This window comes from Lepus europaeus, chromosome 11, assembly GCF_033115175.1.
Source record: "Lepus europaeus isolate LE1 chromosome 11, mLepTim1.pri, whole genome shotgun sequence".
In the NCBI taxonomy this organism is placed as follows: domain Eukaryota; kingdom Metazoa; phylum Chordata; class Mammalia; order Lagomorpha; family Leporidae; genus Lepus; species Lepus europaeus.
The window spans coordinates 59216801-59231410 of record NC_084837.1 but is presented as its reverse complement, the minus strand read 5'-3'; the positions used below and the strand labels follow the sequence as shown (position 1 = coordinate 59231410).

Sequence of the window (14610 nt, the reverse complement as noted above, 5' to 3'; positions counted from 1 at the left end):
AGTCGGGAAAGGTTCTAGTTCTGAGCTCTGTCCACCAACTCAAGGAGACACATGGGGGGCTGGAGGGGGGGGTGGGCCAGGGTTTTCTGGTGTTGATGTTGTTGCTGTGTCTTTCCTGGTAGTTGATAACTTTCCTGTTAATTTCCCATCAAGAGTAATTATACTCTTTAAGTCTTTTAAGTTGTATGTTGGAGTATGTTTTCAATGTCACTGTGATGAATAAAAATTAGGAAAACGTATACTTGATAACCACATAGAGATCATGATAAGGTTTTAGAAGTATTATTTTTAAGTTAACTTTCATATTTGTTATACTGAATATTATAGGAGGTATTTTATAATATGAAATTATACCAACAGAAGAATTATACCAACCAGAAGAACAGAATTCTTCTCTAAGAATTGCTCCATTAAACAGAAAAATCAGTTCTAAATGGTAGTCACTCCTTTCATGAGAGTTGCCCAAATATGAGAGTACTTCAACAAGTTCATGGAAAACTGGAAATAAAAGATAAGCTTATTTTGGTGTGAAAACATTTGAAATCCACGCATAGTTTTTCACAGTGCACGTTTTCCATGAACTTTTTGAAGACCCCTTGTATTAATTCCCAAAGCCTAAAAAAGGGGTGAAAGTGGGGAGACAGGGGAAAGACCCAGGCTCTATTTACATTTTTAAAGAATGAGCCTAGAGTCTGAAAGCACACATAGGTCTCCTGAGTTCTTATGTCAACTTTAGAATAACGAAGCTGAAATTCCAACATTTGTTCAAATCATACAATGAATATTTTTAACTTTTGTAGATTTGAATACTCCATAGCAAGAGTCAGCATCTTGTTCTTTAAAAATTGTTTTGCATAATGTTAATTAAAAATTAAAGCATTATAAAGTTGTAAAAAATAAATAACTGAAGATTATATGTATGTTAAATATGATATATATCAATCCAAGTATATCTTCCCTTTGTTGTTGAAGTATATTGAGTCAGATTAGTTTCAGCAAATTCATTTGCTGATTAAAATATCATTATGTGTATTTACTAGGATACTGTGTGTGCACATATCCAGAATTTCTTTACTGCATTTTCCATTTTCATATATAATTTTTCACTTGATGTTATGTAGCTGTGTAGGTTCTTGAAAAATCTAACATGCATGAGGGCACCTCAAAAAGTTTGTGGAAAATGGGATTAAAATATATGTTCATTTTATCGCAAAAAATTTGAAATCCATTCATAGATTCTGAAGACCTGTCATATTTTTAAAGTCTACCCTTATATTTTGTGAATGTCTTTAATAATGGAATGAAAAGTGGAAGTGATCTTAGGGATTATCTTGTCTAACTTCTTATTTTAAAGAAATAAAGGAAATGAGTCCCTGAAAAATGAAGTACATCCCCTACTCAAGGTCACATGGCCAGTGAGAGGTGGCACCCTGGAGCTTTAATTCTAATCTAATGTTTTCTGTACCACATCCATTGAACTGTCTTTTCATTTGGGGTCCAAAGTGAGCATCAGCCCATTTCAGATATAACTTGAATGAAGTCTGGGCTTTTTTCTCCTTGAAATCTAATACATTTTGCTCCCCCCACCGCTGTTTTGTATTTATTTAGAAGCCAGAACCATATACTGTGTAGAATAGGTTAAAAGAGGAATACCACCAATTCACCAAGACTTAATAAATATTCTGCTCTAGGCAGTCTCTCACACAAATGCCATAATGATTTAAAATATTACAATTCTACCATATCTGTAGCCTCAACAGAAGAGGTGCACATACAATTTGCTTCCAATACCAAGAGACTCCTGTCCTCTCCGTGCTCTTTTCTAGATTTAGCAAAATTCAATGATGGTGTGAAATCAATTTTTTCTTTTTAACTTTCAAGGGAGAAAACACTGGCAGAATCGTGTTTTCTAGGGAAAGCTGTGTGTAAATGAGAAACCGAGGAGAGCAGCAGAGCGCTCTCCTGTGGCCCTGCTACTACAAGCTCTGCCCATATTGTCTCCTGCTTTTATATTAATTACAACTTGCATTATCAGCTGTGAGTCTGTAGCCCAGCAAATAGAAAATACTGCCCCTGGAGACTTAGCTTCTTGTATCTATTTTCCATCTCCTTCTATTGTGCTCTACTCAGTATTCACTGCTTTTCTCCTGGTAACACTGCTCTTTAACGCAATTACGTAAGAGCAAGAAGAGGACCATATTTGACTCTCAATTATTAAAGCCACTGGGAATAGAAACATGTTCACTCCTTACCCTCGGGCATCTTTTGTGATACTTTTGGCTGGAGGACAGGATCTGTCTTGTGGAATGCATATACCTGAGTGTTCATCCACATATACACACTTAGAGAGCCCTTCCCTTTGTTTTTCTACATACGTCATGTGTTTTTATGTGCTTTTGTATGCCACTTTGGTTTCAGGACTCACTAAACTTCTGCATGTAATTTGGCAGACAGCCAGGCAGTTATTCTTGAAGGATGTAAATTTGGAAACTATCTGGTAGGATGGGGGGAAAGGGGAGGAGTTGTGATACAAATATTTCAATCTCAGGATAAAAAATCAGCACTATGGGTAATGGGTTATAGCTTTTCACATAGGTTACAATTTCCTGTGACCAGGTTTTGTTTTTGTTTTTAAGTTTGTTTTTTTGAAAGGCAGAGTGACGCACATACACACAGGGAGAGACAGAGAGAGATCGTCCTTCCATTGGTTCATTTCCCCAAGTGATTACAACAATCAAGACTGGGCCAGGCCAAAGCCAGGAGCCCAGAATTCCATGTGGCTGGGAGGAACCGAAGTACTTGATCCATCATCTACTGCCTCTCAGAGTGTGCAGTAGCAGTAAGTTGGATTAGAAGTGTAAGCTGGACTCCAACCACAAACTCCAGTACAGATGTGGGCATCCCAAGTGGCAGCAGCTTAACCTGCTGTACCACAGCACCTGCTGCTGACAACCAGCTTTTTGTTATCAAGAGTATCAATATTTGTCATTATAAATGATCACATCACCGTGGTAGGAGAATACAGATAACTTGGGGTAGCTCCTCAGCCTTGGCACTTGGAAGGATTTGCCTTTTCTTCCTTCTTTCAAATCACATAGATCTCATGTGAGACTCCTGAGTTTGTCAGCCCTTAAAACTAAACCATAATACATGAGACACTCTATGAAAATAAACATGACACATTTGCAGGAGACCATTTGAGGGGTAAGGGAGAAGGGATGGAGGAGCTGCGGAATGGTAGATTAGTTAGTCAGCTTGAGTCGGAAAACTCAAGACCCAACACATATGGAGGAACCAGCTACTCTTAACGTCATATTTGCTTGTGTAGCTTGTTTTTCTCTGCTTTGCTTTAGAAATCACCTCCTTCAGAAAACCTTTGAAAGTAATACACTGAATTATAAAATAATGAGGTTGAACTTTTTTTTTTTTTTAAAAAGATTTATTTATTTATTTATTTGAAAGGCAGAGTTTCAGAGAAAAGGCAAGGGGGGGGGAGAGAGAGAGAGAGAGAGAGAGAGAAAGTTCTTCCATCTGCTGATTCATTCCCCAAACGTCCACAAAGGCTAGAGCTGGGCCGAAACGAAGCCAGGAGCCAGGAGCTTCTTCTGAGTCTCTCATGCAGATGCAGGGGTCCAAGGACTTGGGCCACCTTCTGTTGCTTTCCCAGGCTGAGCAGAGAGCAGCTTCAGAAGAGGAGCAGCCGGGTCTCAAACCCACGCCCATATTGGATACTGGCACTGCAGGTGGCGACTTTACCTGCTATGCTCCTGAGGGCTGTCTTTAAAGCTCAGCACAGGTTTGGTTGATAGGGACAAACCAGTGTGTTCAGTTGTAGAAGTCCTGCATGGTCCATTGAAATCGCTACAGTGCCTAAACAGGAAGACTTTCTCCAGCTTCATTTGAACGATTATATAATAACTATTGGATGACATTTGCCTTAAAACATAGTTGAGGTGTTAGTGGTTAATTATTGTAATTTTCATAAGGGGTAAGGAGCGTTTATAGCAGCCAGCTTAATAAAAAGCCTGCAGTGCATAAAATTAACATCACTTGCTGTGTATATTGAAAAGTTTAGATTAGGTAAATGTGTTGCACTTACGGCATTTTCTAAAGAAGGCTGTAGCCTGTGTTGTTGCAGGACTAAACTCTTGCCGTTCTATTATTTATTTATTTTTCCAAGTAATTCTTCTTGCTGTTTATCTGATTACCAGCCAGCAAACAGCTGACACGAAGAGGTGGCAAAGCTTGAAGAGCCCCTGTATTCCGTATCCCTTTAGCTTGAACTTATTGGAGTGGTTTCTAACTTAGATAAAAGCGGAACTCAGAGACATGCGTTTGTCTTCATGCAGGCAGCAGAGAACCTTGCTTTTTATTTTATTCTACTCAATTTCATTCCCTAATCTAGTTTCTCAAACTTTTCTTTGAGAGATCTATCTGGGTCATATTTATAGTCATGAAATTTCTGCTTAGGGTTTTCACTTTGAATCAATTGCTTGCCTGATGGCAGTGCCAGTAGCATTATTTGATAGAGATGTTATTAATCTATAGACCTCTGAGTTACTTCATCATCTATCAAAAATGCCAAATATTAACTTTAAATCAGTGTGTAACAGGTTCATAGAGGAGAAAATAAGGCTGTGGTTTTTTTAATTGTTATTTCAAATAAGGCTATTTACCTGTATTGCCTCAGCTGGGTTTCCCGTTTTATGTTGGTAACACTTTTTATGTGTTCTGTACATTATAGAATTGACTGTTGGGAAAAATGAAAGACTGAAGACTTTTTTTCTTGATAAACTGTATAAAATGGCAACTTGACAGGATTATTTTCAGGTGGCCAAGAGGTTTATATATTACCTGTATGTGTGTGGATCTGATTTTTAATTTTATTCTGTTGCATTTACTCTTTTAAGCAGTAGTATATTTTTATACACTTGTATATTTAATTCTTTTCCCACCTTTCTACGACACCCAAAGAATCTGCTTGCCACAGATCCGTGGGCTTAGTTGAAGTTGCTACATACAGGTGACAAGTGGCCAGCTCTGACCTCACGGCTGGTCTGTTTCATGTACTGTTCCTACTCTCCATTTCTGCCGGAGGAAATTCCATCCCTTGTCTGCCTTCATGTGGTGCTGATAAAGTCCTTCCTGTACATTAGAATTCCTGTTTTCCTTTAAGCAGCAGCAGGGTATTGGGAATGATCAGGAAAGGGGAGGAGAAACAGGAGAAGAATATAGTCAGCAAAGTGGCTTGAGCTATAACTCTTGGTTTACCTTGTGTGTCCTTTGAAACAAGTGGCTCTTCCAGGAAAAAGTGCTGCTCCGTGAATGTAAAGCCTCCACGATGCTCAGGTGAAAGTCCTGTCTAGTCTACTCAATGACTAGTGATTCATATTTGTTTCATTTTAAAAATTGTTGTTTGTGTAAATTAAAACAGAAATTGATAATTTATTCAGTATTGATATGGTGATTAATATCACTGCATCTGTTGGTTATATAATCAGTTAACTGCTGCTGATTTTGAGAATTCATGTAGGTTGTTTTAAGGCAATGCAGTAGTACAGTTGAAAGATATAAAGAGCTGTTCTGGACATGCTGGAGCCTGTGATTTTTTTTTTTGGGGAGTTGTTGGATTTTGTAGGCATTCCTGTTCTGAAGTCTTTAATATCCAAGAGCACTGGGACCTGTTTCTTGGAAGAGTATGCCCTAATTGAGATAACAAGTAAAAAAGACTATTGCATTCTTAGTTTTTTAACTTTAATATTATCTTTATTGTGGTTTAAATTTGTATATAATATACCTATATAAAACATATATTTCAGTTTTTTTAAAGACTTTATTTATTTGAGTGGTAGAGTTATAGACAAAGGAGAGGGAGAGACAGAGAGGTCTTCCATTTGCTGGTTCACTCTCCAAGTGGCCACAATGGCCAGAGCTGGGCCAGTCCAAAGCCAGGAGCTGGGAGCTTCTTCTGGGGCTCCCAAGTGCATGCAGGGGCCCAAGGATTTGGGCCATTGTCTACTGTTTTCTCAGGCCATAGCAGAGAATTGGATTGGAAGAGGAGCAGCCAGGATATGAACCAGCACCCATTTTGAATGCCAATGCCGCAGGCAGAGGCTTCGCCTACTATGCCACAGCACCGGCCCTATTTCAGTTATTTCTAACAAGTGTGTGCACTTATGTAATCAACACCTTATCAAGTTATAAAGCATCTCTTCTCTTTTAAAAAAAAAATCTAAGACTGAAAAAACAACACAGTGTAACATGGCATGTAAGTATGCCCAGCTCCACAAATACTAATTTGTACACTTTTTTTTTTGTCTTTCTCCGTGTCCTTCCTCTTGGTTCCTCATTTACAACTGAAATGGTAACTGTGGAAAAATTCCTTCCTTGACATCTGACGTCAGAACCCCTCATCTTGGCGAGACCACGATGATGCAACCTCAACCCACTCAGCAGGCACCCCAGGACCCTCCAGTGGGGGCCATGCTTCCCAGAGTGGAGACAACAGCAGTGAGCAAGGTAAAAGGTCAAGCATTTTCCTTGTGCAAAGCAGGCATGACTAAAATAACTGCAGTATTTTATGATATCAGAACATCTGCCTCCGTGTGAACAGGAGAATGGCAGGTTAAGGAATGTAATCAGCTGCTATTTAGAGAGACAGTATTTCCTGTTCTTAACTTCCTTAACTTACATCAAAGTGTGCCTTCTCAATCACAATTGATTAGTTCTGCCAATTCCTTTACAAATTTGGTTATCTACACTTCTGTGTGTATAAGTAAATGGAATGACATCCCAACTTCACTGCTGTAATGCAATAGCTCGAATTATTCTATTGACAGGATATTTTATTTGTAATATCAACTCTAGGAGTTCTCTGTAATCAAGCAATTGTGCCTCAAAAGCACATAGGATACAAAAATCTGTTCTTAATAACTCTGGAAATACTGCAGGAATTTCATATGGAATCTTATCTTTGAAAAATGGCTTTTGAAATTCTTAGAAGAGTATTTTTCACCATTTCTGTTCCACTGACTGGAGACTTTTGTCACAAGTCCTAACAGAATAGCCAGAGGGCAATGGGGACAGCAACTGCAGATGTGGAGGAAGACTGGTGCAATTTAGAACACCTTCTACCATTTAAAACTCACCTACTGCACAGAGAACAATTATGTATTGGTAGGGGTGACTCTTCTATGGCTAAAATGATAATTCAAAGGAAGAGGCATTATTGAATGAGGGCCAGGAAAGTGTATAGATTTTACTTTTGAATATTTACATGAGATGGTGTCTGATCTCCTAGGTCTATTTCATCTCTATTATGACTGTGTTTATGGCCACAATATTTAAGCATTAGACAGGCTTCCAAGTAGAGGACAGTTTAACAGCTTGAGCTGGAAATACAGATACCATTGAAAGGTAGTTGATGTAGAATAGGCACCTTTCCTCCTCCAAGTCTCTGGCCATGGAGTTTTGATTCCTGAGGTTCTAGAATAATCGAGAAAAATGTATTTTCTAGGATGAGATGCCATTCACTTGATTCTAGGTTTAAGCACGCTGCAAGTGACACAGAGATGATGATATTATCAGATGGTAAATTGTGGAAGGAATCGTGAATTGTTTCTATCCAGGTTTTATATATTGTTTGTATTAGATCAGTTATACTGTATACAAAAGGGACTTACTTGCAAGGCATTTTGAGGGAAACTTGCCCATTGATTGAGTGGATCTGCAATGCAATGACTGTGATTGTAGGGTTCCCTGGTGCAGGGATGGACTTCTCCATGTGGTGAAATCTGGAAAACTTTCCGTGACTCTATCCTCCCCACTGCCCCAAATTATGGCAGCACAAACGCTGAAAAGTATCTATTAATAAAAACAAAACTCCTTAAAAACTGTAGGGAAGTGGGGAAAGAGAAAAGCAGACTTAATGGTCTAATGAGGCTATCTTCCAGAGACTTCTTGTGTGTGTGAGGCTCACTTTGACCTTTCACTTTGCTCAGGAGCCCAGCGCTTCATTTTTCACATTCTTGCAATTACGTTAACGCTTCAAGCATTTCTGACTCCAAGTCAGCTAGCAACACCAGGCATAACTCAACACTGTGAGTTTTTCTCCTCTCTGTAGATTCATTAACAGGTCACCAAGGTCCCAACTGAAATTTAAAACTGACTGGTTCTGTTGGGTTAGTTGAGTTATGGCGAGAGAGATAGCAGGAAAGGGCCGGAGAGAAGAGGGGGTGGGAAAGGGAAGACCCTGGGGTTTTGGAGCAGGGAGTAGTTGCAGCAACAGGCAAAGCATGAAGTTTCATATTTTCATTACTTTGGTTGTTGTGCTTTTTTTTTTTTTTTGTCAGGAGACAGAAGAGCTTTGAGATTGATACACTGGGTAGAAACAATACACACAAACCCGCTATGCCATGGGTAGCCGCACCCACTTATCCCATGTTGAAGGATTTGATCCCCGTGGGATTTTGTTCCTTTAATCATATCTCTGTGGGATTAGCGAATGGACATGGTAGCTTATGTGTATGAGCACTAGGAAGTCAGTCATTTTAATGTATTAAAGTTGGAGAGGAAAATGTTATGATTCCTATAAAATGGAGACTGTTTAGGCCTGGAGAATTTCCTACCTGACTTACTGCATCAGTGGTGAGAACACATGTGTGAGAGTACTCCGGCGTTTTAGAGCAGACTTTAAGTTTTGAAGGCCAGACCTGAGTGTACTTTGTCATATTCATGCCCACCCATATTAGTCTTTGAAGCATATTTTCAAGATATTTTGTTATTTTGTTCCTCTGAATTGTCCAGAGCAGCTTTCAGTGGGAAAGATTAATTATCTGCTTCAGGGCAAAGTCAACAGAGATATTGACTGAAATCACATATGCTTATCCTAGGTTAAATCTTAGGGTTGATGTATAATGGAAAACCTGCAAGGGAAATTTATGTCCTTAGTATTAAATATATTATAATGTTTCACAGGAAACCAAGTTTGCAGTTTAGAAAAGAGTTTTCTTGCTTATTTAGAATTTATTAGCACAACAGGCATATGGAAAACTGTAAAATGATTCAGTTTCAAAACAAATTATGATAAACAGGAAAAATAGGGTTGAATTGTACTAAATACAATGTTTTCATACACATTTTAAATTAAACTTTAATAGCCATATGCTATAAAACAATACATGCATTTACGTTGCTTTATAATTTTTGTGAATATTCTTACTATACTGATTCATACAAATCTTTACTTTGGAACCTAAAAATACCTTACTTTATGGCCTGATAGTAAAGAGCTACAGTTACACAGATGAAAGGTCATCTTTTCCTCCTTAATGTTTGTGCAATAAGCCAAAAGGAGGGGGAGAAACCCATCAAATTTTTTAAATATTGTAAGAAATGAACTTGGTAGAATGTAAAACCTGACTTTGCTGTATCTTTCAAAGAGCACATGCCTAGTAGTAAACCATATAAATATGAACCAGACTTTTCATTCACTCTGATTTCTCTTGCTAAAAGCAGCCAAAAGGAGGGCGTTTGCTTGTTAGTCACATTAGAATGAGGAAGGAACTCTGGTTTTTCAAGGGTAGAATTAGGGTGCAGACTTGGTGCTCTGGGGAAGTAACTGGCCCTCTTTGTGTCTCGCTTCCCATCAGTAAAATGGGGCTTGATAATAAGGCTTGGGGTCCCTAATTCTGTACCTGCTGAGTCAAAAGCTGCTTTGTATTTCATCGTGTATTTTGCCAGAGTAAAGATAAGGAAGCAGCCCCCTTTTTCCTAGAGCACTTTGAGAGCCTTAGATGAAAGGCACAATATATGTACAAAGTATTATTATTATTGATGGGTTTGTGTAACTCCCATTAACGCTGATGGGAGTTACGCATGTGAATTGGCAAGAGAATAGACCCCTCAGTGTTTAGAGCACATGAAATTTACATTTTTTCCAGTGCTGTAATTGAGATGTTGACAAATTGGAGAATATTGATGAGCCTTTGTTTTAAGTATTTCGTGCCAAGTTTGTTTTATTTTTCCTGGTTTGAACAATGGTATGGGTTCAGCGGCAATGAATAAAAGGGGTAGAGTAAAGATAACTTTGCATTTCAATATTTTGATGTGCCAATATGAAATAAATTGTCTTAGGCAAATGGAATATGCTGTTTTAATCATTAGCTATGCATGAAAGAAAAATTGATGTTGACATCTTTGCTGTAAAATCGTTGTAATGGGGCCTTCCTTACAATTCATTTTTGTAAAATTCATTTTGTACATTTTGCAGCAATTGAACAATCCCTGCACTGTGAATAGGCAGGATTCCCAGAAATACCGAGACAGTTGGCCCAGTAACTGCTGAGCTCACACTGCACACCACACGCACGTTAACCATACTGTTGCCAGACCCAGTGTAACCTAAATACATTAGCATTCTAGCATGGATAGCTCTCTGAGCTCTCAGAACACAAGGTTGTAGAAGCCAGCATACATCACCTCAACTCTGCCACCTACCAAACCCCTGCACGGGTGCCCCTGCCTGACTTCTGGACAATGGAGCTAGAATTCCATAACTAGACACTGTTTATTTATTATACAGTTCTTTAGCAATCATGGTGTCAAAATCTCTGAAAATCTGAATAGTGAATATAAGAGCTTAGAGGAAAGCAAAGGTCTACAAGGATAGTACACATTTGAGTTGACAATGCATAATACAATGTTATAGTTATAAAACTATCTTATAACTAGTTTTTAATAGTTATTTTATAGTTATAAAACTATTTCCCCACAGAAATATTCCAGTTACATATTAAAGGCAGAGGGAAAACCCTCAAACCCACTTATTGTAGGTCTTGAATATGTTCTATTGGGATTTCTTATTCAGTCTAGGAAAACTCTGTCAATGGAATGTTTTCACAGTGGCGGCAATTTCTTTAAAATAACCCTAAATACAATATGACAGATGCCATCTGGCATAATCTTTTGCTAGTTGCTTTTAACTTTTATTTTCCTAGAGCTAAGTTCATCTAAAACTGGTCACTTACTGTTGTGATAAATACAATGACATTTCTTTTCCTTTCTGTCCTCCGAAGTATATATATAAAACAAAATTCTCCAAGACATTGGTTGATCATTGACGATTGCCACAGAAGAAGCTGTTGTGTGTAGAATATTTCTATTGCCTTTTCTTTCTCCTTTTTTTCTGTTCAAATAAAATAGAAGAGATTACCATCCTGTAACCATCAGCAAACAGGCAAACAATTTCTGTTGATTTTCTTAGGACTTTCTGAGTAGTAACTATTAGAAATAAAATCAAATTCTTCTCATAAAGAAATGCTCTAGGAGCATGTAATGGTGCCCATAAATGCTTAAAAGCTTTTTATAATTGCTGTTAATTTTGAGTAATTTCTTCCTATATGGATCAACTTACTTGAAAAACCCGGTGTTGGGATTTCTAGTTTTTTTTTTTTTTTTTTCCTTTCCCAACTTAGTCATGTAAAGGGATGTCTCCTGATGCCAGTTAGAGTTTAATTTAGAGTAGTAATTAAACTTGAATACTGCCTCATAAACAAAAGATAAACAATAAACCAGCCACGTTCCCTGCTGTTTCATAGCTTTCTTTCCCAGATGTTTTAGCCTGATAATTTTTACACAGTGAACTACCTAACATGGAGTTTGTGGACAGAAGTCAAAACCGAGGTCTCTCTCTTTTTTTATAATCTCCCCCCCCCAAAAAAAAAGCAAAATGGTGGGGATTTCTACTATATGGACTTTTAAAAAAATTCTGATAAACACTTCATGCAGATGTGCTTTACGGATCACTATAGTTCTATTTCTTAGATAGTGCTTTTTTTCTTCTTCAAAATTAATCTGGGCATGAATGTTCTTCACAATAATAGGAAGAGCAATATAATCTTGGTAAGTCAAAGAAAGAAAAGCTTGGCAATGGAAACATTTTTCTTTTTGCCCTTCTCTCTGTTTCCCAACCCCAGTGTTTTCCCATCCACAGACATCCTTACTTCATGGCGCTACTCTTCCTTGGGCTACAAGGGTTTCTCTGTCCAGTTCTGGACACTGTCAGCCATGATCTTTCTAATTGTCAGGTACGAGTTGGCCGTTCAATGCAGAAGCCATGTTATTTTCACTGGGTGGGGTAATTACTGAAAGCTGAGAATAGCGGCACTAAAGACAGAGGGATACTTTCATGATCCCATTAGCATAAGAGTGGGTAAATTATTCATGCCAAGTGAGGATTCTATGGGGAAAAGTATAGTTAATGCACATAGTTTTTAAATGTATCCCTTTCTGCTGTGAGACTAAATTCTTGTTGGAATCAGTTCTCAGACATTTACGGGAAAGCTCTGGTGGCGTGTTAGATGCAGTTCATCTCTCTCTGTTTGCAGCGTTCTCAATAGAGACCATCTGGCAAAGATCCAAAAGGTGATTAAACAAAATGATCAGCTCTTGTTGCTGTGTTACATGTCCAATACTCTGGATTAAAAAACATGACCCACGACAGTCAAGCTAACGTCATGCCGCCCCCCTTCCCCCTCCTCGCTCCGTATAAGAATTCAGATGGTCCACAAATGTGTGTGCCATCTTTGTGTCCTTATGGCCCATAATCATGAACAGGTTGTGCAAATGGCTCTTTCTGTAGCACTGTCTGTTCCAGCAGCATAGAAGCATTTCATATTAATTGGGTCAGTCTAATATTCATATTGACATGGGGAAAAATTACTAAAATTTATTCTTATAGCAGACAATGAATATGTGTGCTTTCTGCCATGAGGGAAGTGAAATCTGACAACTGGCTTGTGCAACTGATTAATTTTTCTTGAAACTGGAGAAAATCAAAGCATGAAAAACTGTCATTCTGTGAAAACAGTGCACAACCCTTTAGAACTAAACAAAATGGATTGGGTGGGTTGAGGGGGGAGAGTGTGTGGAAATGAGCTCTGGTTTTAACGCCATAATCAGGGATGAATTTACAGTGCCATTCGGAAGAGTCCTCCCTCCCCATAAACAAGCTGATAATCACAGGGAAGCTGACTTCCAATTAGGGTTTCTTTCCCTCGCATGGATCAAGGTATTTATGTGTCCTCCTTACGCTTTGATATGTAACTACTGAGTTGGTACATTTCATGTCAAATTCAAAAGTTTGGAAATAAAATGTTTTATTTTGAGGAGATCCTGCTAATAAGCAAGGTAATTTCAACCAATCATTTCACGATTGAATTAAGGTAAAAGTGCCAAGATTTGTGACTAAGGGACAGATGTATCTTATCTTTGGGGGTTTGCACCAAATGCCAAGTAGAAATATAAATTGAACAAACCAGACATTGTGAGGAAGTCATTGAAGAAATATTGAGATGAAATCTTGGAATGAATTATATATGTATATTTATAACAATGCTGTGAATTGCTGACATGTCACATTTGCATAAGCCTGAACTGCGATTCTATTAAGGGGCAGTTTAATGTATGTTGGTTAAGGCACTCCAAATACGAAACTGTTACTCATTAGATTATTCACAGATTATGTCTGGCCACCTAGTATTATGGGAATAGTCTCTGCCTGATAGTATAGGATAAATTTGAGTGCATATGTCAAGAAAAATAAAGAATAAAGGAGAAAAGAAAAAAAATTCTCAAAACCACTTTAAAACATCATCAGTCCTTGTCAGTTGCCCCTTCAGTAGGTAGAAAAGACAGTCAGGCACAGTGCTCAGGGAGGGGCAGTGAGGTCCCCTAGAGTCGGGCAGTATGGCAGATGAAAGGGACTCACATAGCCTTGGGGATCTTAAGGCTATTATAGGGCAACTCATGCTCTGTTATCATGCTGATTTTTCAATTGATTTTTGGCTGAACAGTACTTGTTGAAGCCCTCCAGAGCGTCAAACACAGCCTTATGGTGCTATACGTTGTAATACACGTGTTCTGTTTTCCTTTTCATTGTCTTTACTTTGCTTCGGAAGAATAGCTGTAATGACGCCATGTTATTTTTCCTCCTTTCTTCTTAATTTCCTGGTTCTACCTGCAGACACTTTGTGGAAATTATTTTTTTTAAGGAGTGGGGCCAATAGTAAGAGAATAATTTCTTACTCATCTTTCTGTGTTCACATTTGTTCTTAATTTGGTCTTGAAAAATATTTTGATGTCAGACAATAATAAAAACCATTTTTATCCATGAAAATTTATCCTTCAGTAGTACTGTGTTTTACTACTATTCTAATGGTCAGCAAGAAAGCAGCCAGGGAGTTTGACTGAAATCTAGTTCCTTATTAAAATGAAAGTGAGCCATCTTTGTATCCCTGCTACTCAGTGATAAAGTTCCCCAGCTTGTGGAAAGTGAGGTCTTGAAAAGCAAGATAATGGAAAAAGAGCCAGAGCGAGGGTGTCTTTGGCTTCTCTTCTACCTAGGAAATTCTTACTGATGAAAATCCAGTCCTGATAGCCTCTCTTCCATGAAGCCTTCCTGATTTGCTGGGGTTCGAGGCCAGTGCTTCCTTCTCTGCACCCCAGGGCATTTTCTAATATTCACATTATGTTGTAATTATGGTATTGGATTTCTCTCTCTCTCTCTCCTAGCTTTTCAAAGGTACAGTTATCACTTATTCAACTCTGCAG

General features: G+C 38.2%; 1 protein-coding gene across 9 annotated transcripts in view; it reads left to right on the top strand.

Moving 5' to 3' along the window:
• The window catches only part of MEIS2 (Meis homeobox 2), a 234088-nt gene that overhangs the window by 10370 nt on the left and 209108 nt on the right, over positions 1–14610 (top strand). For all 9 annotated transcript variants that reach the window (XM_062205591.1, XM_062205588.1, XM_062205590.1 and 6 more), the window contains one exon: positions 6405–6519. In XM_062205591.1, coding sequence (XP_062061575.1) covers positions 6405–6519 — 115 coding nt within the window. The remainder of the gene's footprint in view (positions 1–6404; positions 6520–14610) is intronic.